The sequence below is a fragment of the Crinia signifera genome, chromosome 4 (assembly GCF_055691185.1).
Source record: "Crinia signifera chromosome 4, ASM5569118v1, whole genome shotgun sequence".
NCBI classification, from domain to species: domain Eukaryota; kingdom Metazoa; phylum Chordata; class Amphibia; order Anura; family Myobatrachidae; genus Crinia; species Crinia signifera.
Window position 1 is genome coordinate 275,158,788 of NC_139220.1, and position 25,373 is coordinate 275,184,160.

General features: G+C 47.8%; 1 protein-coding gene across 1 annotated transcript in view; it reads left to right on the plus strand.

Annotated features, from left to right (window-relative positions):
* Positions 1-3,642: 3,642 nt before the first annotated feature.
* LOC146075400 (oxaloacetate tautomerase fahd2, mitochondrial) overlaps positions 3,643-25,373 on the plus strand; it is a 28,555-nt gene continuing 6,824 nt past the window's right edge. The window contains exons 1-3 of the mRNA XM_083184590.1: positions 3,643-3,767; positions 17,830-18,094; positions 23,435-23,651. Of these exons, the coding sequence (XP_083040716.1) occupies positions 17,835-18,094; positions 23,435-23,651 (477 nt within the window). The 5' untranslated portion in view covers positions 3,643-3,767; positions 17,830-17,834. The remainder of the gene's footprint in view (positions 3,768-17,829; positions 18,095-23,434; positions 23,652-25,373) is intronic.

Genomic DNA, 25,373 nt, shown 5'->3' on the forward strand with positions numbered 1-25,373 from the left:
GCACCCCTGTAGTTGGTGACAATCAGGGCTACCCTCACAAACTGTGGTGCCTGGGACAGACAAAATAGGAAGCCCCCATTTCAAACCCTGGTGAGGCCCTAAGTAAATTTACTACAGCTTCTAAAAATGAAAAGAGGTGATGTTTCCCATAGCAACCAATCAGATTCTTACTTTTCTCCATTGCATACTAGAAAATGATAGACAGAATCTGATTGGTTGCTTAGAAGCTACTACTTTTAAATAGTTTCAAGGGAGATGTGAACTTGGTTTATGACAAATTATACTTGATATACTCCAGTCCCAGGCCCTCTTTCTGCCTCCCCCTGCCACGGATGGAGGCGCTGGTAGCAATACAAAACAAATTATACAGCAATGCAACCAAGAACACCTAGCCACGTAACACTGGCAGCCTACAGACAAATACACGGCCAGACAGCAGTTATTCTCTAAAGACATGCACAGAGTAACAATGAATGGGAACCAATGTGAATCCTTATCTAACAGGACCTACACACGTAGCGAGCGATGCTAGATTGCTCAAAACGCTCAGCACACAGCACTGCTCAGTGATATGCCGCTGCGCGATCTGTCAGGGCCAGAGTTCTCCGGTGGCCCTGACCGGCGATCTAACTAGATTTATCCAGTGGGACCGCACATCACTATGCCCCTACACAAGTCTGCGGTAGATAACCCCACCCCAGTGCGGCGCACCCCATGGAGAAGCATGTCGGCAGGTGATCGGCTGGCTGCTGGCTGCCCCCCCTTCGGCATTGTCTCCTTTTCATCGCTGATGAAAAGGAGTCACTGAGCAATTTGATTGCTGAGCAATATATTGCTAGCAATAAATTGCAAGAAATCATATTGCTCTGTGTGTACACACCTTAACTCATTCAGAACTTGGAAGGAGAGCAGGAGTGGTGAGGAACGTTTAAAAACTTAAATAGTACAAGCAACATACCTTTGTATCTAAAGGGTTAGGAAAAGCACCAGGAAAAGGAAGCCATCATGATTTACAAAAGAGGAATCAACTAGTGTAAAAGCAAAAAAAGACTCAAAACAATAATGACAAGGAGGAGTATATTGTCCGGCTGAAAAAGGGCTAAGAGGGTAATCAGATGTGTAAAGGCACAAGTGAAAGGAGAAAATCAAAGGGAGGGATAGTGAGACTTAAAACACGGATTGGGATGCTAGTCAAAGGAGACAAGGCAATTGTATAAGATCTAAATTATTTGTGCTCACTAATCACTGCAGGGAAAGGGTATTAATAGAACTCTCAAAACTAAAAGTGGATACCTCCATGGGACCAAGTTGGATACATTCAAGAAAAAAAGAGCTTGAATGGGTGCTGGTAACTCCATTAACAGAAATATCCAACCAGTCACTAGATACAGGAGTGATACCAGAGGACTGGAAAATAGCGCAGGATGTTCCACTGCACAAAAGTGGAAGCAAGGAACAGGCAAGCAACTACCGACCAGTGAGCTTTACATCGGTTGTAGGAAAATTGATGGAAACAATAAAAGCGGGAATTGCGGAATCTCTCAAATCCAGCAATTTACGGGATGGGACGGGACATCATGCCAGAAAAATCTTATTTAATTTTTTGACCTGGTGACGAAAACAATAGATCAAAGAGGGGCTGCCAATGTAGCATATCTAGACTTTAGTAAAGCTGCCCATACACTTATATGATTTGGGCCCTTTTGACCCGATTCTGGAAGATCAAGCCGAGAATCAGTTGTAAAGTGCTCAAAACCAGAGATGGTCGTTGATGAAATGTGACACTGCCGAGGGAAGCTGCAGGGGGAACTGATTGCCAGGGGAAGCTGCTGGTCACAAGAGCATGCACCTATGACAAGCGGCCACCGCAGGGCTGGTCGCGGGAGCGTGCTCCCAGTGACATTCACCCCATACATTGGGATATGGTCGCTCAGCTCCACTCCAGGTCAACATGGGGTTTTTCACTGTTTTTGGATGCATAGAGAGAGGAATCAGTAGCAGAAAGGTGTAAAATTGCTCATTGTTGAGCTTCCTTGGCTAGAAAACACATTTACTAACATGTTAAAATGGTACTTATGTAGTATCTGGGCTGCCGATTTTTTGATTGTATGCCTTAACTTAAGGCATACAATCAGTGCGATGCGATGCGATATCGCATCGCATGTGACCATATCGCATGCGATGCGATGACCCGATTTTTCCATAGGATTCAATGTTAAAATGGACTGAGTCCATTTTAACATGGAATCCAATGGGAAAAAGGGGTACTTTTCATACCCCTACTATCCAAGTGGGCATGGAGTTGGATATAAACCCGAAGCGTGGCGAGGGGACGGTATTCTGTGTCTGCTCGCCACGCTTCGGGCTCGGTGGCTCGCTACACTCGCCACAGGTTTATATCCAACTCCATGCCCACTTGGATAGTAGGGGTATGAAAAGGAGCCCTTTTCCCATTGAATTCCATGTTAAAATGGACTCAGTCCATTTTAACATTGAATCCTATAGAAAAATCGGGTCCATCGCATCGCATGCGATATGGTCGTATGCGACGCGATGCGATGGACCCGATTTCAAAATCGGCAGCCCAGATACTACATAAGTACCGTTAAAATGAATTAGTTGGTAAATGTGTGTTTTAGCCCTGTAAGCCCAGCATCAAGTAAGATCAGCTTTAAAGCGTTCAAAATTGACCAAAATTGACCATTTGGTAAATATACCCCAGTGACAATCAGGACTATGTAAAAACCGGACATCAAAATCTGCAGTCCGGAGCTTATAGGGTCCGGTCCGGGGGGTGTCTTGTCCGGGGGGGTCCCTGTGATAGCTATCATCAGGGAAGTGGGGAAGGGGAGATTACAGCCTCCCCGTGTGGTCTGGACCGTCCGGTTTTTGCTACATGCCCGGACCATACAGGGAGGCTTTATTCTACCCCTCCTCCTCTACCTGGTGACAGGTGTCACAGGCAGAACCTCTAGACAGGACACCCCCCTGACCAGACGTTTACAAGCTCCAAAATGCAGAGTTTGATGTCTGGTTCGGCGGTTTTGTCCTGGTCCGGTTTTTACCCATACCCGTGACAATCATTTTAAGGAACAGTCATGCAGTATGAGCTCCAGACAGTTATCATAGAGAAGTGTTGGCTAACCTTGACACTCCAGCTGTTGTTAAACTACACATCCCAGCATGCCCTGCTACAGTTTTACTATTTGGCCATGCTAAAACTTATGCAGGGCATGCTGGGACGTGTAGTTCAACAACAGCTGGAGTGTCAAGGTTAGCCATCACTGTCATAGAGCACAGTTACCCCCCAGGAGCCAGAGGCCACATTATAAAGCAGACAGTCGCTAGGTAAATATTCACATGAATGCAGACTACAGACACAGGAAACTACATCTATCCTATTATGTGCTGCTCAACCCGATCATAATGAGCGCGATCAGCATATAGGAGGATAATTGTTATATTACCATGGCATGCGCTGCTGACTTAGTTTATTTAGCGCGCTGTAGAGTCACGTGGCCGTCTAGCCCCGCCCCGCTTGGTCTCCTCCTCCTCTCCAGCGAACGTCGCTGGCCGTCCTGCTCTGCGCTCCGGCACAGGTCAACGTGTCTCTTTTGTTATTCTTAAATAAAGTTTGTTTCTGTCCCTGGCTCGCAGTGTATGTCGGGAGATGTAGTTCTTTGTCTGAACGGGACGCATTGTAGGACGGGAGCTCTTGCCTGACACCGGAAGACGCCGGAATCCTTCTGCGGTCACCCTGGAAACAGGTTACCGGCGTTCTGTCATGTACAAGGGGTTACAATACCCGGTGGCTGTATGAGGTCCCGGTACATGTGATGCAGCAGCCTAGTAACCGCGTGCTTTCTATGCTGTTCCCATATGTTTTGCTGCAGCACAGGTCCCATCACGTGCAGTAGGAGGACATGTCATATACTTCTCCAGCCACAGAGAGCGAGGCCCTGTTATCATAGATTTGCAGCCATTTCTCTGATAATGGGTGTTTTAGCTGAACTCTGGTAGGCAATGGAGTCATCTGCCGCCAGGCTCCTGCTGCCAAGGGGGCACCTCTCCTCTCCTGCAAGTTTTAAATCACTTAATTGGAAGCCATTGATATCGCTTCTGAAATATATATGTTCTCACTAGATAGATAATTTCAGGTTGTGTGTGGTGGGGAGGAGGGGTTGTTCTATATATCTTGACTCCGGGCAACTGGAACAAACTCCCGACACTAGCAGAAAAAAATACAGACAGTTCTTTCAGGCGCTCCTTTTTGTGTCCCTCCTTCAAATGTATCTCTGAGGGTTACTCATATGACATGTAAGGAAAAGACAATGATATAGTATAAAACCAATATGAATTCTATATATGGTGCTTTAAGATGGGAACCGTACCCTATTCTGCAGCTAAAACTCCCGACACTGGCTGCAGATTAGGGATGGCCATCATTGCCATTGATAGTGCTAAACTATCCAATGGATGACCATCGATATTTTATACATATCATTGGTCATCCATTGTGTTTGATCGATTGGCCTGTGGGCCAATCAAAACATGGGGGGGAGGGGGCTTAATAGTGGCGGAGCTATACTCTGTGTCCCTGCACTTTCAAAACAAAAACATTGTTTTGCTGTTCCATTGATGGAGGGAAACCATCATGTTCTCCCCCATCAATGGCAAAAGTATTCGACATCGGCCATGAACCATCAATGATTTTGAATCATCGATGGTTGATGGCCATCCCTACCTGCAGATATGCAAGTAACACCTAAATGTAAAGGTAGCTATACACTATGTGGAGGTATCACATGTTAGTTTCACACGCAGTTAGGGTTACCACCTCATCCCTTTAATTCTGGACAAATATTAATTACACAGGTTCTGTGGCTGTTGAAACCAGGTGGAATGGAGTCTTGAGCATTCAGCCGGCCACAAAACCTGTGTAATTAATGTGTCCAGAATTGAAGAGATGATGTGGTAACCCTACACGCAATACCCCGGCAACAGATACAGCGAGCCAATTGCATGTGATCCCATTCCCCGCTCCATGTGCGATAAATCCGGGATGCTGCGGTGACCATCTCTGGATGGGATGCATGTCGCATGGGACCGCACATCGGATCGGAATCGTATAAATGACATACGATTTGACACTTTTCACATGATTTATTGGCCTGATGTGTCAAAATCGTGCAGAAAAGGGCCAAATGATGCTAGTATATGACCACCTTAGGAAGGAGGGATTGCAGCATGTATCGCCGATACTAGCTGCAATTCATCCATTCTTGCGGGCCACTGCATCCCCATAGGTTTTTATGGGAGATCCAAAGCTGCCAGGTGTATCAGCATAGATGCATCAACAAAAAGCATTGCAATATGCAGTCACAACAAGCTGATGTATGAATTAGCTGCTTGGATGTACCCCGTATACATTAATTCACAAAGTGGGATTACACTGGAGTAGGAAAGTGGCTTAACTGATCTCTGGCTGCTGCTGCTGCTGCAAATTCGCAGCTATGTGATCAGGTCTGAATGGGACCCTCTGTCTTGCTGCAGGCTGGGAGTCAGGTAGAGAATGCTGTCTGGTTGCTCTTATTGTGTAACCACCACCTGCCCCTGCTCAAAGACCCCTAGAATTTTGGAGCCCTGAGCAGCTGCCCAGTGTGCCTATATGTTAAGATGGCCATGTTGAAATTATTCATAGATGCTGCTGCGGCTTGTTGTAGGGATTGTCATTGTCGCTTTACAATCATCGATGGTTTATGGCCAATGTTGAATGATTTTGCTGTTGATGGGAGAGAACCATGCGCCTGATTTTGGTTAGCTCGCAAAAGAAAATTCGGTACTTGTTTCCTAGCACAGCGCCCATCGGGTCCCATCGCATACCTTAAGTTAAGATATGCCATGGGACCCGACCGACGCGGTTTCGGGCTTTTTTTAACCTTTCCCGACAATTAGAAAATCAGGTCCATCGCATGCCATTATAATGGCATGCGATGCGACCGACGCGATTTAACATTGTAAGCATTGTATTCAATGTTAAATTCCTATGTAAAATTGGGTCCATTGTATGTCATTATAATGGCATACAATGCGACCAATGCGATGGACCCAATTTTACATAGGGAACAATGTTAAATGGCCCACCATACCTGATTTTTTATTTGTATACCCACCCTGATGGGTACTTTGTATGTGAAATGCGCCCCCATTGTTAACGCCACCCCACGATGAACGCCAACCCGAAGCGTGGCGAGCGCAGCGGTACGCATCCTCCGACCTTTTCATACCCCCACTATCCACGTTGGCGTGGAGTTGATTTTATATAGTGTGGCGAGCGCAGCGAGCCACCGTGCCCGAAGCGTGGCGAGCGGATGCGTAATACCTGTGAAGTAATGCGCGTCCCCTCGCGGGGCTCTCTGCGCTCGCCACACTATATAAAATCAACTCCACGCCGACGTGGATAGTGGGGGTATGAAAAGGTCGGAGGACGCGTACCACCACCCCTTGCGAGCTCGCTACGCTTCGGGTTGGCGTTCATCGTGGGGGGGGGGGGGGGGCATTTGACCCATCAGGGTGGTTATGCAATGAAAATTGGGGTCTGGGGGGCATTTAACATTGGTTTCAATGTAAAAATCGGGTCGATCGCGACGCATGTGATTTGATTGCATGCGACGATGCGATCGACCCGATTTTTTCGGACCCGATGGATACAATTAAAATCGCTGGTGCCATGCTAGGAAACAAGTACCGAAAATTCTCTTTCCAATGGGCCCTTACCATGTGCACTGCAGGTGGGGCAGATGTAACATGTGCAGAGAGAGTAATGTGTGTACACGCGGTCGATTAGGCTTGCTATTCGATCCCGATTCGATCAGAACTCATCGTGATCGAATCGCATTGGCAAGCCACCCGACATGCATGTGGTGTGGACGATATAGTGCAGATCTGCACTATAAAGTCATTGCAGTCCTGTCTATCTGGGTTTTGATTTATGCTGCTACGGGAGCGCGCATCGGGATCGCAAGGTAAAAAACCTGTGCAATCTGCATGCGATCCCAATGCGGTTTTGACTATATAGTCAAAATCTCATGCTGATTGTACCCGTGTGTACGCAGCATTAGATTTGGGTGTTATTTTGTTTTTGTTTCATCCAAATCTAACTTCCTCTGCACATGTTACATCAGTCCCCCTGCAGTGCACATGGTTTTGTCCATTAGAGAGAGAATTTGGTTTTGCGAGTGAACCAGAATCAGGCCCCATATCAGGCCCCATATGATTTTCCTCCATCGATGGCACTGAAAACACACATTATATATATATATATATATACATTTTTTTTATTTATTTTTGTAAGGCGCCAGGACACAGAGCATAGCTCTGCCCCCAATTCCGGCAAAGCCCTGCCACCAGGCTGAGATTGGCCCGCAGGCCATTTACTGAAAGAATGGGTATGACCATCTATGGTTAAAACAATAGATGGTCTCCAATAACATAACTCAATGTGAGTGGCCATCGATCGGAAATTTCTTTGGAAGAGACGCATTCCTGATTAACTACAGACAGCATAGCATGACCTGTCCGCCAGTGTAATCTCCTCTATCCTTCAAATCATAACTTGTGTGTTCCACTATTGATCCCCTATTTCACCTCCGTCTCCGATGGGCCACCTATATTAATTAAGCCCTGTGTCACCCATGTGTCACCTGGCCAGTAGTTGTTACATTTCCCTGTTTCCACCTGAGGTTTGAATGTTCCCTGGAGGGGTCAAAGATTCTCAATTCTGCCGCTCACAAATCTGCTCCAATGCACGCTCTGAATAGATCACCTCCTAAGGGGGTGATTCAACTGTGGTGCGCGCCCCCTCCTGGGCATCTATACGATTACGAATCGACATCTATCTGAACTATTCAATTGTTTGTCGAATCACACGCCCATTAGTGGGGCAGTACGGACGGTGTAATGGTTAGCATTACTGCCTCACAGCACTGAGGTCATGGGTTCAATTCCCACCGTGGCCCTAACTGTGCAGAGTTTGTATATTCTCCCCGTACTTGTGTGGGTTTCCTCTGGGTACTCCAGTTTCCTCCCACAATCCAAAAATATACTGGTAGGTTAATTGGCTCCCAACAAAAATTAACCCTATAATGTCTGTGTGCGTGAATGTGTGGTAGGGATTATAGACTGTAAGCTCCACTGGGGCAGGGACTGATGTGAATGTTAAAAAAAAAAAAAATACTCTGTAAAGCGCTGCGGAATCTGTGTGTGCTATATAAGAAACTGTTAATAAATAAGTAAATTAGCCGTGGCCTCGGGTTTAATTCTGTGGTCCCCATTTTACCCGAGGAAGGGCGAAATGGTATTTCCCATGATTTTGGATTAAACGGCTCCTAAAGGGGCATACACACTGTGTGATTTTAACCCCATTTCTAATGGGACCTACACATGTAGTGATAAAATCCTATTTTCTAAATGATCTGACTGGCTCACTTAGAAATTAAGCACACATCGCTGCGTGTGTAGGAACCATAGCGATAGGGATGCGAGGCCCCACTCATCGATATTGCCGGGAGATGTAGAGCATGCATGCTGTATAAATTTAGTCAGATCCCTTAGCAAGAGACTGCACATCCCCCGTGTTTTGTGAAACAAACAATTGCGATATATGTCACCAGAACACTCCCCGTCTCTCCTTTCTTTTCCCCCTTGCTTGAAATTGCCTACGCTTAATCGCTTCGCACAATCGCTGGTGTACATCGCTGACAACTTCTGAGTCAACTAGGTTCCGGGAAGCTCAAGGGAAATTGGCCATGCTGAATCGCTGGTGCAAACCTCTCCGTGTGTCTAATCGCTGAGAAATAAAGCACCGATTGCGCCGTGTGTATGGCCTGGGTTTAGGTGATGCGCGGTCCCACATGCTGCTGTCGCCAGCAGAGATAGACAGTGCATGATCGACCCCACTCAGCAGTGATCGCTCAGGACATGCATCGCTTGTGTGCCGCGATATGTGGTTAGCACGGAGGCTGGTGTCGCCCTGGTTTTTTATTCATTTTCTGCATTGTTGTTCCGAAATTCCCAGGGCTCAATCAAGAGGGCAGCCTATTGTGTATTATCACGGCGCCGGCGTGCGCAACGTAGTTGGCGTAGTCAGAGCTATGTAGTCTGCGTAGAGCTACATCACATGAGCGTCTCATACTCACAAGCATCCCAGGCGTAGTCAGAGCTATGTAGTCTATGGGCGGTATTCAATGAGAATACCTGCGAGGTGCAGCGAATCCTTTTTAGGATTCGCTGCACATTCGCCACGTTCCAGAGCCGACGGGCTCCAGTATTCAACGTGTCAGGGGCTCGCTGCCCCTGACTGCCGAATATGAGCTCCTGCGGCGATTGCCGCAGGGAGCCTGAGGACGGTGCCAGGCAGAGAGATGGTAGTCTCTCTGCCTGCCCCAGAACTTTGTGGGGGGTAGGTGGGCTCCCCGGGTGCCAGGCAGCACAGGCTGCCCCCCGGGGGTGCCAGCAGGGGAGCGTATATTCACTACACCCGATCGTAACGATCGGGTGCAGTGAATATATGAATATGTAATGAGCGGCTCGGCTCCGGCGCCCCCTGCTGGCTGCTGTGTAAAAATAAAAATGTTTAAAAAAAATATTTTTTTTTAAATTAAATATATATTCATGTGCTTACAGCACATGAATAAAAAATAGCATGCCCCTCCTCAGAATAAAATTCCTGATTTTTTGACACCAAATGTAAAAAACAAAACACTTTATTTTAAAAGTTCACATTCCACTTCACCATAAAAAGATAGCGATTGCTACTCGGTGAATCATGGTGAAAAAAACCTTGAAATGTATTCGCCATGTGGTCATTGAATAGCACAAATTCGCCATAAAAACATGGCGAATCAGGCTCATTGAATACCGCCCTATGTAGTCACAGCTACGTAGCGTAGCCAGCATACTCGTAGTGTTAGTTGAACGCGTGAGCGTCTCATACGCACGAGCATCCCAAACACTCTGCGGATGTAAACCATGGCTTCAGTGAGATGGACAGGGTTAGGGGGTGTGGCGCACGTGTGTCTCGCGCACAAAAAAGAACGCATTTGCCAGAGCTCCATGTCAAACTGCAAATGCAAAATTTTAAACCCCCACTATCCACGCCAGCCTGAAGCATGGCGAACGCACGCGCTACGCGTCCTCCCGACCTGTTCATACCCCCACTATCCACGTCGGCCTGGAGTTGATTTTATAAAGTGTGGCGAGCCACCGAGCCCAAAGCGTGGCGAGCAGGCGTGTAAAAGGAGCCCGAAGTGTGGCGCGCACATGCGGATTACTTCACATGTATTCCGCATCCCCTTGCAGTGCTCACTGCGCTCGCCACGCTTCGGGTTCATTTTCCACGGCCGCTCGCCACGCTCTATAGAATTGACTCCTCACCGACGTGGATAGTGGGGGTATGAACAGGTCAAGAGGATGCGTAATGCGTCCCCTCACGGGGCTCGCTGCGCTCACCACGCTACAGGCTGATGTGGATAGTGGCGGTGTTTCAAGAAAACATTCACACCTGGCATATCATCCACCTGAGACAGTAATGACGACATGTGTTAACTGACAATTGGATTTTAGTGAACAATAAAGAAGAAAGCGTGCTGACTGCGTAAAGTCGTTCTCACCGACTATGCTGACTGCGTAAAGCTCTGCTTCGAAGCGACAGAAATACAGCCGCAGTCGCTTCACCTTCACAAATAGCGCTTACACTAAACTGAACTGCCGCCGCCGTGCTGAAGGGAGACTACGCGCTGAATAGGACAGTACAACTACCTAACTGCGCTGCCGCCGCCGCCGTGCTGAGGGGACACTACACTGAATAGGACAGTACGTAAACTACTTAACGGGCGCCGTGAACACACAATTACCGGGTTCCTAAGCCCAAGCGCCCAAGTGCTCTGCATAACACAATGGGCTTCCCTCATAAGAGCCGTCTCCCACCCCCTTTTTTGTAATTCAAGTGCAGGTTACTTTGCCCTTTTTATGCTGGCGTACCGTTTTATTGTTTGCAAAGTTTTCTTTATAAACATTTATCTGTGTTTAAGGTTTGTTTCTCACTATCTTATTATAACTACTAAGTGCAAAGTTTTTGGCAGGGGAGGAAAGAACGTGAACAGGAGGAGGACAGATTAATATGGCAGCAATTATTGTTTTCAAGCAAGATGTTATTCAGGATAATTTAGGTAATCAGAATGGAGGGGGCTGAACACAGAAGACAAAAGTGCTTCCAATAGATCAGGCTTATTTTAATGTCATGAAATATATGTATAGAGTCATCCTTGCAGTAGATGAAGTGACAGTGGCTTTTCTGCAGACTATGGCCAGTATTCAATGCTCCCGATTCACCGTTTTCACTCCTTGCAGTGAATTTTTTTCACTGAAAATATGATTCACCCTATTCAATGTTCACTGTTCGTCGAAAGCGAACAGTGAATGGCGGCCAGTTCTCCGTTTCATGCTCGCTGCAATTCGCTGGTGTATTTCAATGGGGTTTTCTCTGGGATTCGCCGAGAGTGTATTCAATGCTCAAATGGAGAACTGCTTTCTCCATTGATTTTCACCATGATGCTCCATTTTACATTCGTCATCTTTTTTAGGTGAACTGGAATGTGAATAAAGCGTTTTTTTTTTTTATTTTTTGGTGTCAAAAAATCAGATTTTTTTTTTCTGTGAAGGGGCATGCTATTTTTATTCATGTGCTTGGAGCACATGAATATATTTTTAATTATTATTTTATTTTTTTAAACAATTTTTTTTTTTTTTTACACATTCGCCAGCAGGGGCCGGGAGCCGCTCATTAATATTCATTTATTCACTGCACACTGGTCCCGATCATTACATATGCACGATCGGGACCAGTGAGTGTAGCGGCTCCCTAGCACAGCCCCCTGCCAGCTGGGTTGGGATCGTTTGGTCGAATGCATTATGGTCGAATGTCATTACATCGAATCCATTAGGTCGAATTGTTAAAAGGTCGACATGATTCTAGGTCGACATGGGAAAAGGTCGAAATGATTCTAGGTCGAAAGGTCATTAGTTCGACAGGTCATTAGGTCGACAAGGTCATTAGTTCGACATTGTCTAGGTCGACATTCACAAAGTCGACATGGGGTTTTTCACTGTTTTTTTACCTGAATGTCAACACAGTCGACATGGACACAGTTTAAAGTGCACTGCATCCCCTCGCATCGCTCGCTGCGCTCGCAATGCGTCGGGCACGGTGCCTCGCTACGCTCGGCACACTATTTTATTCTCCCACCACGCCCTAGTGGATGGTAGGGCATGAAATACCGCCTGTCAGCACATGTCGGCTCAAAAAACAGTGAAAAACCCCATGTCGACTTTGTGAATGTCGACCTAGACAATGTCGAACTAATGACCTTGTCGACCTAATGACCTGTCGAACTAATGACCTTTCGACCTAGAATCATGTCGACCTTTTAGCAATTCGACCTAATGGATTCGATGTAATGACATTCGACCATAATGCATTCGACCAAATGACCGCATCCCTGCCAGCTCTGGGTGGCTCTCCCTGTGTCCCCAACAGCCCTCCTTCACCCCCACAGTGTCCGGCGCAGGCAGGGAGGCTTCCATCTCCCTGCCTGCAGCTGTCCCCCAGCTCCCCGGTGGCATTCGCCGGGGGGGGGGGGGTTAAAATTGGCAGCCAGGGGCAGAGAGCCCCTGACGCGTTGAATAGGACGGATGGGCGGCTGCCCGGCGAATCGCCCTACAGGGAGAATTGGGGCAAAAGTGTAGCGAATCCTACACAGGATTCGCTGCTGCCCCCGATTCCAACCATTGAATACCTGCCTATGGGCGGGATGTATTAAAATACATCGCCACCCTTCGCGGCCCCCCCGCCACGATGCCGCCGCATATGTACTAACATATGCGGCTGGCATCGCGATGCGGTGACGGAGGCCCCCCGCGATACCTGGAATGTGGTGCGCGGGGGGTCTCCGTCACCTCCCAGCCGGCTCCTGCATCCCTCACGCCGGGGCGATACCTGGAATGTGGTGCGCGGGGGGTCTCCGTCACCTCCCAGCCGGCTCCTGCATCCCTCACGCCGGGGACAGCTAAGCAAGCTGTCTCCGGCACCTCCTCCTCCCCCCTGCAGCCGGAAGGACGTCCGGCTGCGTCACTAGGGGGAGGAAGGTGTTACCTTCTGGGTCCAGGAGGACCTGGACCAGGTAACAGAGGGAGGGGGGTCGGCGGGTTTTACTGCGGAGGCGTCGGGCGGCGAAAAGAAGCCCATAGGCTTCTATAGGGTATCGCCACCCAAAGGTGGCGATACCCTACACTGCGGTGACGTGGCGGTCGGGTAATAGTACATAGGAAAATGCGGTAAAACGGGGGTTTTACCGCATTTTCCCTTTAGTACATAATGCCCTATGAAGGGAACCTGATAAATGTATTGGAGGACATAAAGTAACACTGAGAATGTAGGTGCAGTATGTGATCGAGGGTAGAACTGTAGATCCCTTAGAAAATGCCCCTACATCGCTCCGTGTGTTGGGGCATAGAGGACAACACTGGCCCTGACAGATGGCTCAGCACACAGCACTGACACATCGCTGTGTGCTGAGCGATCTAGCATCGCTTAGAACGCTCAGCAACTCTCTACGTTTGTAGGCCCCATTATCCTGCGCCAATGCTCTGCCCGGAGATATAATGTTGCGCAGTGTGGTCACAGAGCCCTGGTAAGAGAACGATTGGCTGGTCGCAAGCAGTTTATTGTTATTGTTCAACTGTTCCCATACAGTTGAATGGGATGCAGCAGGCATGTTGCCGTCAGGCTTACAAGAGGTGATGTCTATGTTAAACAAATCCATAACTTGCCTCCTAATGAGAAAGTTTTCCAGCATTAAAATGAGAAAATGAGCATCAACTCTTTTCACATGGACAGAAAGAGCTGCCCATAGTATTACTACGAATGTTAGGATGAGATGGGTTCTAGACAGAGGTTTGGCAGTTGTGGAGTATGAGGGCTGTCAGTGAGAGGGTGGCTGTGCATGGAGGGGAGTATGGGAAACTACAACCTGCTCACACTCTCTGACCTGGGCGTTTCAGCCGACTCTCTCTGCATGTTCCCCAAGATAGCAATGTGTGCACCCTGCATACATGCAGCCACAACAATATTTAGAATGTTTTATTTGGTACTCTTTACCTAGATGGGCGCCCGTCGCGGGCATCGCGGGTACATTAATGTATGGCCGCGACGCGACCGACGCGATGCCCGCGATTTCCCATTGAAACCAATGTTAAACATGGAAATCATGTCGGTCGCGTCGCGGCCGGCTATAAATGTACCCGCGATGCCCGCGACGCGATGCTCACGATTTACCATAGGAATCAATGTTAAAACGCACGATGGACCCGATTTTACTGTTAAATGGCTCAATCCACCCGATTTGGCCATAGGAATCAATGTTAAATGGGCCACAGAGCCCATTAACCCTTAAATGTCCCCCCAAATTTTTAACGCCACCCCACGATCCACGCCAACCCGAAGTGTGGCGAGCGCAGCGGTACGCGTCCTCCGACCTTTTCATGCCCTACTATCCACTAGGGCGTCGTGTGAGAATATAATAGTGTGGCGAGCGCAGCGAGCCACCGAGCCCGAAGCGTGGCGAGCCCCGCGAGGGGACGCGGATACCTTCACAGGTAGACGCGTCCCCTCGCGGGCTTCACAGGTGTCCGCCTCGCCACGGACACCTGTGAAGCCCGCGAGGGGACGCGTCTACCTGTGAAGGTATCCGCGTCCCCTCGCGGGGCTCGCCACGCTTCGGGCTCGGTGGCTCGCTGCGCTCGCCACACTATTATATTCTCACACCACGCCCTAGTGGATAGTAGGGCATGAAAAGGTCGGAGGACGCGTACCGCCGCCCCTCGCGGGCTCGCTGCGCTCGCCACGCTTCGGGTTGCCGTGGATCGTGGGGTGGCGTTAAAAATTTGGGGGGACATTTAAGGGTTAATTTGGCCTATTTGGCCCCAAATCGGGTCCATTGAGGCATTTAACAGTAAAATCGCGGTCAATCAGCCGTTTTAACATTGTTCCCCATGGGAAAATCGCGGGCATCGCGGCCATCCCGATTTACCCGCGATGCCCGCGATGACCGCGATCAACGCGATTTTTACCCCCGACGCCCGCGATTTCAATCGCTGGCGCCCAACTAAGTAAAGAGTACCTTTTATTTTATGCTCACTGTGCTGTGCGTATTCTATGTGAACTTACCCCTCCCACTAGCCAGCACACTTGAGGACTGCTCACAGCGCACTAGTGGTTGAAAAAACACAGCTCTAGACTGTAAGCTCTTTGGAGCAGGGCCCTCTTCTCTCATGTTCTTACAGCGCTCTTCTCTCGCACTTCAATTACAGCTCTCTCAGGGACTATAATCACAGCTCTTCTCACTTGTAATTATTCATCTATACCAACTTCAACTCCCCCCTGGTAGTAAGCGGTCATCTTCGCTTCCCTACATCTCAGCTGTATTGTATAGTTAGAATGGTGCTGCTAATTGTTACCTATGCTCTGTTTTTAGTTTTTCAGGTACTCTAATGTTTAGTTCTGTGTACCCTGCATTGTTCTAATGGGTGCCATATGTACGGCACTGTACTAGTAGGCATACAGTGGATTGAAGGTGATGAAATAATTACTGTGGCCTCTGGGCAGAGGTTTTAGAAACAGGACTTGGAACTAAAGTAGAAAACTGCTCCTGTGTGACCACTGGTCCTCATAGGATTGCACCATAATGCATTGCTCTTACTGATCTTTTACAAGAGCTTGCGTACACAGATTATTTTTTAACTAACATATTATCCTTCTAGTTTAAAGTCCTTAAATGTTAATACACTACTAGTTTGAAACCGTGTCATGATCTATGAGACTCCTAGGCCCTTATTCTGGTTCACTCGCAAAAGCAAAATCCTTTTCAAATGGGCAAAACCATGTGCACTGCAGGTGGGGCAGATGTAAAATGTGCAGAGAGAATTAGATTTGGGTGGGGTTTTATTTCAAAGTGAGATCTATATTACAGTGTAAAAACAAAACAGTCAGTGTTTACCCTGCACAGAAACAAAATAACCCACCCTCTCTCTGCACATGTTAAATCTTCCCCACCTGCAGTGTACATGGTTTTGTCCATTTGAGAAGGAATTTGCCTTTGCAAGTGAACCAGAATAAGGGCCCTAGTTCCTTGTTGCCGTGGCGTATATATAGCTATTAAAGGACTATTGTCAGTCATGTACAGCTGCGTCCTCATAATCTAGCCTCAATATGCCATGCAGCGTGAGATGCCCGGCGTGAGTGAGCCGCCAGGTCTTGTGCAGCTCTGCGAATGTTAGGCGTCTTTTATTTCCTAAATGCATCTTAGTCATAACGCAATGTATCTAGGAAGCAGCAGGAGACTGATCAATATGATATCAGACCCATGTATACTGAGTCTATACAGAGCAAAACAGGACTTGTATTGGAAAAAAGCTGCGGCTACTACATAGTAGCATTTTGCGTACAGATTCAGAGACTCAGTTGCAAACAGATATACAAGTGTTACATATCTCCTTGTGCATCCTAGTCCAATGCATTGTGACTAAGATGTATTTTCAGCAACAACAAAAAAAGACATCCAGCACTAGAAGATTCTCATTCTACCTGGCGTGCCAAGGGGCGCAGTTTGCCGTTTCCGCAGCTAAGATGTTTGAGGACATATCTGTATGTCAAATTAGATTGGGGCTGCTGTAAGTAGTTAGTACACTGGCACAGGGGCAGATATTTCTAGCTATCTCTATGGAAGCATTCTTATACTGTACTTATCCACATCCAACACATAACCACATGACACTGTACTGTAGGCCAGATGTCCAACCCAAAGGGTTATTGTCTGGGCAATCTACAGTAGGTTTCATTATTTGGCCATTGGAGTCACTGTTTTATTGGACTATGGGCTGTTTTAGACACAACGGTTGTGTCCGTATTATTATTCAGAATGCCAGACACATTCCATGTATTATGTAACACCAACACCCCGTACTGCTCCTACCCGGGGCACCCCCATGCACCCTTGCTGAAACTTATGTGCCCTAGTAACATCGGGATATGGTCACTAGGTTGACCACTGAAGGTCGACACCCTCAAAAGGTCGGCGTGGCTTTAGGTCAACAGGGTCTTTAGGCCGAAACAAGCTCAAGGGTCGGCATGGGGAAGGTCAACAGTCAAAAGGTCGATGTGTTTTTCACATTTTTTGTTTGTTTTAGCTGACATGCGCCGACAGGTGGTATTTCATGCCCTGCCTTCCACTAGGGTGTGGCGGGAGAATAAAATAGTGTGCCGAGCGCAGCGAGCCATGGGAGGGGATGCGGTGCACCTATACAGTGTCCATGTCCAAATTAGGGACAAAAAAAATTGAATACCCCATGTCGACCTAATGCTTGCATCAACCTAATGACCCCGTCGACCTAGCCCCATGTTGACATTTTTGAGGGTGTTGACCTTCAGTGGTCAACCTAATGAATGTGAACCTTCCTGTGGTCGACCATATGATCCCAAACCATTATTTACTACAAAATGATGCAAGAAAACTGAGTGTATGGCACCGTGCTATATTCTTCATGTGCTATTATGGTGGCATGGAAGTAATGCATGCTGCAGGAGTGAGAAGCCGGTGTAGAGAACTGTATATTTGGGGATATATGGTTTTTATAAACCATAAGAAAGAAAATGTGTAAACCCAATATATTCTGTTACTTTCCCATTTATGTATTACTTCTGTCTCATTCCTGTAGGGCTGATGTTGGGCTTGACCCGAGGTTTCCTGCGCGGCATCCAGGTGAAGACTGTCAGCTTACTGCCTCGGAGACGTATTTCCCAGCATCCACCACTCAGGATGAGGCTAATTCAGTTTCAGAGCGAATTGTTTCCAGGTCAGAGGATCGGACTGGAGCTGGATCTCCAAATGGTTATTGACCTCAACGCCTTTAATCCATCGCTTCCATGTAACATGAAGGAGTTCTTAGAAGGTGGCGACAAATTTATGCAGATTGCTGAGAGGTAAAATCCCACATCTGATAGGCGCTAGTGCTAATGCCAGGGTGCCAAGCAATTCACCCACATTGTAAAAGGTAGTTCTGGGTGGATTTCACTGTGTTACTATAAAATGCAGTTTATTAAGGTTCTCCATTCTCCTGATCCTACAGGTCCACCAAGGGTTCATGGTGCCACGCTGCCATGCTCTGTCCTACCACTGGTCTGCCGTGCGCTACAACTGCGCTGCCATGCTCTGCGCTACAACTGCTCTGCACTGCCATGTTCTGCGCTACAACTGCTCTGTGCTACCATGCTGTGCGCTACAACTGCTCTGCGCTACCATGCTCTGCTCTGCCATGCTCTGCTCTGCCATGCTCTGTGCTACAACTGCTCTGCGCTGCCATGCTCTATACTACATCTGTACTATGTTATAACTGCTCTGCACACCGACAGTAGGTGATGCCACCACTCTGTGCTTGGCAATCATAAAGAAGTGGCATTAATAACACTGTTGCCATTCAGAACTAGACCAACCCTTAGCAACCTAGGTCAGACCATTGCTTCCACCTCATTTGGTAGGCTGTGTATTGCCCTATTCTGTATTTAATAGTACATGTCTGTGTCATTGAATGTACCTTTGTAGACTGTGTTGCTGCCATTGTTTCTTTATGGTTATTGTTATGCATTTTCGTTCTTCATTGCTTCAATTAAAAAAAAAAGTCTGGCAGGCTCTGGCGCGCGCATCCACTGTGCACCGGCGATTGGCATAAGTGCACCTTCCGGCATAAAGAAAGAACCCCTTAATGGTTCCTTTAACATGTACCTGAGCTAGCTTATTCCCTGTGCTCTAACGCCCACTCCGTAGTAAAGCAGGCTGTTCAACTTGGCCACCTCAAGCTTGCGAAGTTGAACAGCCTACTTTACAACGGCACGGGTGTTGGAGCATAGGGAATAGGAGGGACGGCAATGCAGTCCAATGGGGAGCCGTGGTCGTGACGTAAAGACCAGGAATGCGGAAGTTCAGAGAAGCACACTACACCGCCGGGGGACAGAACATATGGGGAAGAGACAGCGGCGCCGTTAAAGACGGCTCACCGCTGCGATAAAGGTTAGAGAATCTCCCCCATTGTATGTTTCAGGTGGAATTATTTTCTAAGTTATTTAATCAGTTAGCGGAGGTAGAACTCCTGCTGAACTCATGGCATTGCTTCATGTTGGCTTATGAAGCTGGTTGGCATCAGTTCATTATATACTGTTAGACAATCCCCCATAGTCACTGTATTATAAAATCAGGGCACAAGCTTATAGGGGGACTCGTGACACTATTCACTGGGTTTTATGAAATGTTGAGCAATTCTTTGATTGGTAAAACCCATCAGTATCATCTTTAGGATGGACCGGACCATTTTAAATTCCACTAAAATTTCCAGCCTTGTAGCTTCTGGCATCCTCTGCTCACTCTGGGGTTGTATTAAGGGCCTGATTCAAGTTAACTCTCTAAGGAACATAAATTCGCTGTTTAGCAAGCTCTCTGACGCCACCCATTGGACAAGCAAATGCCCGCCACCCCATAAACATCCATTCGCAGGGGAGCATATGGGGCAAAAATCATTCAGTGGTCGCCGATCATCGAATGATTTTTTTCCCCTGTTCACAAATATAAGTCAGTCTTGACCGACCTATATTTGCGGCATGCGGTTCCAAGAACGGGGTGGGCAGCTGACGTACTATGACATCAGCCACCAGCAGGCATTGGCCCGCCCACGTACCCATGGGAACGCCCAGCGTGTTTATGGAGATGCCTATAAAACGCTGGCCATTCCCATGCACCATCTCCCTGACCACCTCCGGCATATACGCAGGCACAGAGCAAAAACATCACTCCCCGGAACAAACAAATCTGACCTGAATCAGGCCCTGAGTGTAACAAGTCCTTGAACTCTCTCGTATGTACTGTCTGGAGTGTGAAATCCTGACAGGAAAGGAACGTTTGGGCTGTATACTGTTCTACATTTGAAAACTTAAAAATCTGCAAAAACCTTTCCCCCAAAATACTCATGCCGCTTCCATTATGCACTCAACAACCCCCACCGTCCCCCCCTCCATGTTCTAGAACAGGGGTCTTCAACCCATGGCCCGCTGAGTTGTTTTGAGTGGCCCACTGCCTCTCAATGCCGTGTATGAAAAATATACCAAAAACCTTCAGCGCTAGTCCCCCTTTGCATGTGGGATGGGGGGGGGGGGGCTGCAATGCGGTGCTGACTATTGGGGGGGGGGGGGGGGGCTGGCTGGATTGCTGCAATGCAGTGCTGTCTATGGGGGAGGGGGCAGGCTGCAATGCGGTGTTGATTATGGGGGGCTGGCAGTGCAATGTGGTGCTGACTATGGGGAGGAGGTTGGCTGTGCAGTGCTGACTATTGGGAGGCTGGCAGTGCAATATGGTTCTGTCTATGGGGAGGTGGCTGTCTGGCTATGCAGTGCTGACTGTTGTGGGACTATCTGGTGCTGACTATGGGAGGACTGGCTGGCTGTGCAATGCAGTGCTGACGTAGGAGGGCAATACTGGTGGCATTTTGTGAGAGGCACTGCTGGGGGCATCATATGTATAAGCAGGAGTATTGGGGGCATTATAGTGCAAGGTGCAATGGGCATCGTGGTGTGAGGTGTAATGGGCATCACGATCACGGTGTGTGGCATAATGTGTAATGGGCATCACGGTGTGTAGCATAATGTGTAATGGGCATCATGGTGTAATGGGCCTTCATGTTTATATGTCACTGTGCAGCCTTCAGCCAACTTAAGCATGGGAGGACAACAACCATTCCTGAGGTAACCAATGTCTGGTCATGTAGGTTGCAAAAGTGAGGTGTCAGGTAATTGTTTTCCTGCTAGTTCACACTCTTAGAATTAGACCACGCCCCTTATAATTAGGCCAACCCCTTTTTGGGAGTGCGCGCAATTTTTTTTTTTTTTAAATTCAGTGTTTTTATTGAGCTTTTTCAGAAACATATAAACAATTCCTCGACAGAGACAAAATAGTCAAATAGCACATAGGTATAAGCAATGATTTGAATTGACATCAGATAATGTATACAGAAAATGAAATTGGGTTGTATCTGTTCCAATTACCACTATACGCGAGATGTGTCGGCCTGAAGGCGCCATCCGGGCCCACACCTCAACAGGAGATACAAAAGCACATGTAGAGGATTATGATTAAAATGACATTGCAACCCCATAGGAGCAAGAGAAATCAGGAAATAGTCATCTGTCGGGAACTCTATCCTAAACCCACTAATCTAATAAAGTAAACCACCCAAAAGCCCAAAGCAAACCTCCCATAGAACCCCCCACCCTGTACAACCCACCCCCAACTGAGGCGTACTTGGATCCCATTAACTACCCCTGTGCCCACCCTAGACTATACTAAACTATCAAACCCCCCCCCCCCCCCTCCCCCCCCCCCCCTATTGTCAGGGTATTGTAGAGAGGATATATATCAGGGGCAGTGGACTTATTCGAGATGTAATATAGTTTGAGGGCATTTACCCTCCCCACATTACCAGGATATGAAGCATAAAACCAGCAGGGTTATGACATATATAATTTGCACTGGACATATTGCATCAAAACTATAGTAAATTAAGGACACAGAGCACAGAGAATAGTCGACATTGCAGTGACAATCGGAAAGACAATCCGGACATAACAATACACATAGCTTTAGTTTGGCTAGTCCCAGCAGTAATTTTGAAGGAGTTCAGAAACTCTAATCCGGCCAGGCCTCGACATCCAAAAAAGATGGGCATGAGCAGGTGGTCACAGCCCATAGCATGCGTATATGAAAGGAGAAGCCGGGACGGTTATGCCAGTAGTGTATATAGCACATGAAGTGCATCAGGAGTGTAGCAGAGGTATATGTAGAGGTCACGACAGAGATGAGAGAATTCGGTACATAAGGATAGAGGTCCGCCAGTTTAGTCAGGACCATAGGAAAGTTTAGGACGTCGGCAGAAAGGGGCGCTGTAGATGTCTCATAGCCAACAAATGAATTCCCAGCTCCTGCAGACTCAGTATCACGTTGCATAGGTGTATCCACAAGGAATTGGACATTCCCCATGAGGGGAGTAGTGGTCAGCAGTGGAGTCACTGCAATGGGTATCGGTGCTACCGACCCAAAGTGCGGGGCCTCAGTAGGTGGAATATTAAAGGCAGCCAGGAGTCTCTGCGTAGATGCCGTGATGGCATTGAGGATGAGATGCAGGGGGTCAGACATCGTAGGAATATTGAGGTATAAGCACGCTCCAGCAACGTAGTAGAGGCAGGGTGGCAGTGGCTAGCACACCCCACTCCGCCCCAATAGCAGGAGATAATGAGAGCCAGTGAATGGAGCAGTTTATCTTATTGCAGGGCCACCAATACAACCTGCCTTCAAGAGTTCCAAATATATTAGAGGCACCAGTGAGTCCCAGCGTGTGCAGAACAATGCGGCGCAGGTACTCCAGACCAGGGTCCAGCCGAAGAAGGCCGCGCTGGTACCCCCGGCCGACTAAGCAGCGCGCCGCAGCAAGGGCGTCTCCCACTCACCGTCGACAGTACACCGGGGGAGTCTCCAGGCACGTCCGCCCCGCCGGCACACCTGACAGGCGACTGCACCGCCGATATGTGGCCTCACTCAACAGAGACGCCGGAGCCCCATCCAGGCCGCCGGAGGATCCAAGATGGCGCCCGCACAAACAGGAGAGCCGAGATCGCAGCGGGTCCAGGCAGCCGTCCTGCACACCGATCACCGCCCAGGAGAGACGCGAAGGTGCAGGGAGCACAGGAGCAGACCCGGAGCCAGGGTGGGTAAGTATGCGGCAGCTAAAGGGCCTGGGGCAGGATTTTAGTACAGGATTTAGTCGGAGCTCTCACTCCGTGCAGCCGCTCGCGCCGCCAGCCAAGCCACGCCCCGGGAGTGCGCGCAATTTATTCAATATCAAATTATGTATGGGGGGGGGGGGGGCTGCATTTTTATTCTGTTCACACTGGGACCCTAATTGTCTAGAAATAGCCCTGGTGCTGACTTTATATTTGGGGCAGGGTTTATGTGTATGGGCAGCTGTGCCAACTATCTATGCGGGAGCTGTGATGTCTATCTATGAAGTGCTATGCTAAATACCACAGTAGAGCTTAGTGGCCCTCGGGCTTCGTTGAATTTTTTAATGTGGCCCATACTGTCTTAAAGGTTGAAGACCCCTGTTCTAGAAGATGTAGACCTCTTCCTGAAAACCCATGATACTTTTGGAATTTGAAAACTGAAATGTACCTGGAAACTCCATAAGGAGGCGTAATCTTCCGGTTTGTTCTATTTTTTGTTTGTAGGGCCCTGAATTTTAGTCAGAATGTAGTGCCCCGATCTCAGATCAAAGTCATGGCTCCCATCACCGATCCGGGGAAGATTATATGTGTTGGGATGAACTACGTGGATCACTGCCTGGAGCAAAATGTTCCTGTTCCCACAGAGCCCATCATCTTCAGCAAGTTCCCCAGCTCCATCGTGGGTCCACATGCCCAGATCGTCCTTCCGCCAGAAAGCCAGGTGACTGTGGAGCAGGATTGTGTGTTATGAGTGGGCAGCAATAAGTTTACCATCATATGATTGGATAAGAGTGCTGGAAATAAGATACACATGTAAAATGTAATGGAAGGAGGAATATGCACTGCGGTAAGACATGGAAATATTCCCGAGTAGTGAGTGGTATAGGCAACTAATGGAAGGATAAACTAAGTTTATGTCTTCTTGTCTGTCACCGGTCTCCAGATTCCTAGTAACGTTATATGAACAATGAATGTTATTGTTCCGATGCCTTGTGGAAGGATCTCATGCATCCATTTCTACACATGAATGTAACTACCGGTGTTTTCCACTAGGTGGCATGGTTACACTGTATATTTTATTATATGATTGCTGCACTTGGCATTGAGGAACAATATGTTTCTCTTCTATCCATGGGGACTCGGGATACGCAGAGGGATATGTAGATAAGTATCAGGAGTGCGCATCATTTTGAAAATGTCTGCCAGGAGATGCAGTCTTGAAGTCAAAATTCATAATTGTGATTGTTATGATTCTAACATGTTAAACTGTCCAAATCATACATTTTGACTTTTGCGTTAGTGTTAGATAAAAACAGCTTTGTCATTCTGAACATGTTGACCTCCCAATCCCCACCATCCATAAAAAAACAAACTGGACACTTTATTTTATGGATTGAATTTGTTAGTTTATGTATTATTTTTACACCATCAGTTGGCAATTACTGTAGTTGGTACTCCCACCTGCCTGCTCCACATGGGATTACCCCTGGTGTGGTCTTTGGTCTCTGTCATGAGTCGTCTCCCCCTACTACTTCCCCAGAACAGGGGCCCGCATAGGAGAAATAAGTGCAGTGTCCTCTGTGCTAAGAGGGAGGGGTATGCCATGGTGTTTTCCTGGCCATGCGGAGCTTTTGCAGCTGTCCGCCATTCCTGGAGATTTGGAAATTGATTCATCCTTTTCTGTAGTGCACAGCTCTGTAGAGCTTACTTAAACACTTGTGCCAAATAGTCTCTCTCAGGGCTCTGTCACACTGCTGAATACAGTTGTCGCCTGCCAAATGAATCATCATAGTCTCCTGATGCATCATAGTCGCATCGAATTGTGACTTAGTCGCATTCTCATTGCCAAGCAAATTACCGGGTCAAGCATTTCTACCCAGTAATTTGCCTTACAAGACGGGTCATTTTTCTAGGGAGAAAGGGTCTGCCCGTGTCGACATTCCCAGGTCGTCTTCGACCTGGGAATAAAGTAGGGTTAATAACCCGGGAATGTTGATCCGGGTTGTCCTGTTCACACTAGAAAAGGACCCGTGTTGAAAGGCAAACTACCGGCTAGAAAAACCTGACCCGCTAATTTGCTTTGCCGTGAGAACTGCACATGGCAAAGCCGGATTGTTCTGACCAGCAGTGTGAACCTAGTCATATGGGGCATACGCACGGAATGATCCCCGCAGCCGTCATTGGCAAGTGCATACACACTGGCTGATGACGGCAGGGACTATCCTCTTAAACCAGGCATGTCCAAACTATGGCCCTCCAGCTGTTGTGAAACTACAAGTCCCATCATGCCTTGCCACAGTTTTGCTATTAGGGAATGCTAAAACTATTGCAAAGCATGCTGGGATATGTAGTTTCACAACAGCTGGAGGGCCATAGTTAGGATATGCCTGTCTTAAAGACAATCTGCTCCATAGTAAATCTAGATTGTGCCTGCATAGTCTTT